The 4,789-nt window shown below is 56.7% G+C and overlaps 1 protein-coding gene across 1 annotated transcript; it reads left to right on the top strand.

The window, feature by feature from the left end:
• Window positions 1-2,084: 2,084 nt before the first annotated feature.
• RPRML (reprimo like) lies at window positions 2,085-3,206 on the top strand. The gene has a single exon (XM_008525853.2). It carries the CDS (start codon window positions 2,386-2,388, stop codon window positions 2,737-2,739), a length of 354 nt encoding a protein of 117 aa, XP_008524075.1. The 5' UTR covers window positions 2,085-2,385; the 3' UTR covers window positions 2,740-3,206.
• Window positions 3,207-4,789: the final 1,583 nt, after the last annotated feature.

Here is a 4,789-nt window from a genome sequence, read left to right as displayed (position 1 = left end):
GAAAAGCAGAGGACGAGATGTGGGGCTGGATCGTGTTGTCTCCTCATTCTGTCCCGGCTCTGAGGGAGGTCAGGGCAGGGAGACAGACTCCTGCCCAGAGAACTCTGGGTGGCCTTGTGCCAGGCTGCTTTCCCAGGAACGAGGAGGGGAGCCAGGTCTCTTCCCAATCTCTCCTGTGTGTCTGTGTGTATTTATGCATGTGGGTCAGTTTCTTCATCTTTAAGAAGAGAAATTCAATAGCTTCTCAAGACGCGCACACACACATGAATTAGTGTTCTGCTCATGGTGAGGGAGTGGCTTCGAGATGCTGGCGTGCTGGGGGAATCCTGAACCCCCTCACTGCAATTTGCCAAGCCCTTTCCTTCCACTTTTCTCTCTCTCCACCACCACTGGCACGGGAATCCAAGCCTCCAGTCAGAGTCTTTTGCCTGGACTGTTGCAAAGACTTCTAAATGCTTTCCTTCCTTCCTCATGACAATCAAAGAATACGAATTAACACAAGGTTGAGAAACCATCCACCCCCATCCCATACACACAGGCAAAGATTTTAAAAATAAAGTCAATAATCAGGATTGAAGGCAACGCTCCCCTTCCCCACAGGGCAGGAGTATAAACTGGTATGCTTCTGGAGAGCAATTTGGTAGGATGTAATTTTCTGATTCTGCAGGTCCATCTTTCAAAATATAATCTAAGTAAAAAATTACTGTTTCTGTACAAAGACTTTGTTACAAGGCTCTTTATGGTACTAATGTTTCTGATGCAAAAAAAAAGGAAACAACTCAAATATCCAAAAATAGTGACCTTGGTTAAACAAATTGTAGTAGCCTATACCTTGAACACCATTCCTTCGCTAAAATGATGTTGCAGATCAGAAGTTCTCAAAGTGTGGTCCTGGAAGAGCAGCATGAGCATACCCTAGGAATATGTCAGAAATGCACATTCTGGGGCCCCGCCCCAGACCTATTGATTCAGAAACCCTGGGCTGGGCCCAGGAATCTGGGTCTCAAGTCCTCCAGGCAATTCAAAACAACCGTTGATGAATATTTACCACTAGGAGAAGCTACACGGTTAAATTTCGAAGGGTTACAGAACACGTACAAAACTATGTATGAACAGTACATTCTTTTTTTTTGAGGAAGATTAGCCCTGAGCTAACATCTGCCACCAATCCTCCTCTTTTTGCTGAGGAAGACTGGCCCTGAGCTAACACCTGTGCCCATCTTCCTCTACTTTATATGTGGGACGCCTGCCTCAGCATGGCTTGATGAGCGTTGCGTATGTCCACACCCGGGATCCGAACTGGCCAAGCCCGGGGCCGCCAAAGCGGAGCGCGCGAACTTAACTGCTGCGCCACTGGGTTGGACCCCAGAGCGTCCCTATTTTGAGTAAATGCGTATAAAGATAGACACACAGAAAGGCCGGGAAGACTTCGTATCCAGGTGGCAATATCGGCACTTTCTGGGTGATAGGATTATGAGGATTTAGATTTTTTCATTTTGCTAATCCATACTTCCTAACTAGTTTACAATAACGTGTTTTTGTAAAAAGGAATGGAGAAAAAACGCCAGTAATATTTTTAAATTAAAAGAAAAATCCAATGGGGAGGGGTGGGGGGGACGCAGGCAGAGAGCACTCCTCACCCCGACAGCCTTCAGTGGGGTGGGGGCGGGGAGCTGGGAGGACCCGGGAGGCGCGGGGCGGCGGCTCCGGCCCCAGGGCCACAGCCAGCGGAGAGGGAAGAGAGGGGAAGGAAGGCAGCGCCGGGGGTCACAGCTGCTCCCCTGATGTCTCGGAAGGCTTGCCAGGATTTAAATAAAGAGCGGAGAAGAGATTGAGAGCAGACTTCAGGAAGAATCTAGCTGCTAAGAGCACCAAATCCCAGAATGGGCGCCTTGGGGAGATTTTCCAGCCCGGAACAGTCCGCAGCTGCCCCGAGGGGGTCGAGCTTCGCCGGCGGGGAGGACGATGCCGCCCGGATCTCCCGACCCTTTCCGGCCTTGGGACTCCCAGGAGCTGCGCTCCGGGCAGGATTCCCGCTCTCGGGAGACGGGGTGGGGCCTGGCGCGGGGGAGGAGGCGGGGAGGGGGCGGGGCCGTTGCTAGGGGAGCGGCCGCGGCGCCGGCGAGGAGCGCCCCCCGAGACCACGCCGCGCGCTCGGCTCTCCGGCTCCAGCTCGCGCGCAGCCTGTTGCTCGCTCCTCCGGGCCGCCGCTTCCCGCCCGGTGCCCAGGAGCAGGCGGCCCGAGGGGTGCCAGCGCGCGGGCGGACCCCCGCCTTCCTCCTCTCCTGCGCACACGTAGACCCGAGCGCCTCCCAGAGCGCGGGAGCCGGCGAGCCTCCCCGTGCGCCCCTGACCGCGCGCCGAGACCCCCGGCCCCGAGCGGCGATGAACGCGACCTTCCTGAACCACAGCGGCCTGGAGGCGGCGGGCGGCGGCGGCGGGGCCGCCCTGGGGAACCGCAGCCACGGGCTGGGCACGTGGCTGGGCTGCTGCCCCGGGGGCGCGCCGCTGACCGCCAGCGACGGGGTCCCGGTGGGGCTGTCGCCTGACGAGCGCAGCTTGTGGGTGTCGCGCGTGGCGCAGATCGCTGTGCTTTGCGTGTTGTCGCTCACCGTGGTCTTCGGCGTTTTCTTCCTGGGCTGCAACCTGCTCATCAAGTCGGAGAGCATGATCAACTTTCTGATGCAGGAGCGCCGGCCCTCCAAGGACGTGGGCGCCGCCATCCTGGGGCTGTACTGAGAGCACCTCGGCCCGCCCTCGCCAGCGGGGCTGGAAGGAGACGGAGAAGGGAGACCGGGACCCTCTTCCCCCTCCCCGGGCTCTGCCGCCTCCTCCCGCCAGGCAGCGCAAGGGGCAGCGACGTGCGTCGGGGCGCCCGGCCGGGACACTGCGGGACTCAGGCGGCGGCGCGGGAAGGGACTTCCACACTCGGCTCGCTCCTGTGTGCGCTTCAGCGTTGGGGGGTGGGAGCGTAGAAGAGGGAGTTCTTAACCGTTTTTCAAAAAGGAAGTTCCAGGCAGAGTGGAGAGGCTGTGGGATGCAACTTGGGGCTGAGGTCACTCGCGTGGGAGTTTGGTGTGTAAGTAGGTGGGGGGCAAGTTATTGAGGAATCCGAGTCTCTGAGCTTGTTGGCCTGATTTTCAGTTGAAAAGAAATCTTGTAATAAAACCAAAAGCCGTCGGGCTTCTGGCGGCTTCCCACCCGCACCACTGCGGGGGTGTGTGTGTGTGTTGGGATGCGCGCTGGCGGGGGCGAGCGGGCGGTGTGTACTCTAGCGGCAAGCACTTGAAGCCGGTCACCAGACGCCTATCTGCAGGACTGGGGAGTCCTGGGCTGGTCGGTGGCTCCTGACGCCCCACTCCGAGGCCGAGGCCGAGGCCGAGGCCGCAGCCTGGGAGGGAAAAAGGAACCATTTTCTACGCGGACAGCCACGGTTCTGCAGGGCGCCCGGACAGCTGGTGAGCTTAATTAAATCATTGGGAAATTTGAATCCACTTCGTGAGATGAAAAAAAATCAATGACTTGAGTCCCAAAGAGAGAAAACAGCAAAATTAAAACATCAGGACAGTGAACAAATAAAATTTAATTGGGGGGGGACTAGATCTAGTTAAAAATTTAATTATAGGGCCAAAATCTGCGTCTAAGGGCTTGTTTGGAACCCTCCCCCACCTTGTAGAGAGTAAGCGAGTAGATTCTGGAGACACCCCTAGCAGCATCCCAGAGAGGGGGGATGTCAGCTTGGGAGAGGGCTTTGTGGGGTGAAGGACCCAGGATGTCTAATTTGGAGAAAATGGCTTCCAAATGCAGCTGTGTTCAGGGAATTTGGAAGCTCCGTTATGAGCTGCCCCCTGCTGCCGGGAGCCCTGGCGCCTCTCTGGTGCAGAATTCCTTTAAAGGGTGTTAAGCAGTGAGAACCTCGGCACTCACTGGCCAAGGGGGAGTGGGTGGCGCTGCTGTGGGCAAGTGTCTGGTCGGGGAAAGCTGACACTGGGGGGTGGGGGCACAGGAGGACAGAAAGGCTTTGTGGCAGATTTAGATCGCCCTTCGCCCTCCTGCCAACCCCACTCGGGCGCCTGGTGCTTGGAAGATGCTGGGGTGGAGGACTCTGACGCTACCCCCCCTCTTCTCTCTTTTGCCGTGGGTGGAAGTGAAGGTGAATGTGAAGAGAGACGGGTGGTGTCCCGCTTGGCTTTTGGAAGAGAAGTGGGCACACCATCTCGTGTCTTCAGCGCTAGTTCCTATGCGGGAGGGGGGCAGTAGCTCGACAAAAGCATAGATGGTCCCTGATTATGAAGGATCCAGACTCTTCTGGCTCCTGAGCCCTCCTGTGTAGTCAGAATCATCATCATCAGGATGTGTCATCGCCCCCCAGTCTCAGACCTGGGAGAGCTCATCAGTTAATCAGGCCAGGCCAGGCCAGCGAAGGCCAGAAGCCGGAGGCTACTTGTAAAGAGTCTATGCAGCAAAAGCCACAATGTGGAGAACATTCTGTTGGTTTACGGTGACTTGCAGGTGGCCCAGCCTGATCTGAGGAGAGCAGTCTTTAATGATCTGGGCAACCTGGCTTCGTGTAGCACAGATGTCTGGAGCGTCGGCTGACCCAGTGGCCTGGAGAACGCAGCTCAGACAGCTGCAGGCGTTCATGCAAAACCCCACTGATGGAAAACAGGAGTTTCAGGAGGAACGCAGGGTTAGACGATGTTTTCTGGCTGACCAGGTGAGAGTGAGCACTATGGAACTTTGACTAATAGAATGGGCCAGCTGCTAATTGTGATGGGGCAAGGGGAGG

The sequence above is a fragment of the Equus przewalskii genome, chromosome 10 (genome assembly GCF_037783145.1).
Source record: "Equus przewalskii isolate Varuska chromosome 10, EquPr2, whole genome shotgun sequence".
Lineage (NCBI taxonomy): Eukaryota > Metazoa > Chordata > Mammalia > Perissodactyla > Equidae > Equus > Equus przewalskii.
The sequence above is the reverse complement of the archived record's forward strand: the minus strand, read 5'-3'. Positions and strand labels throughout refer to the sequence as shown.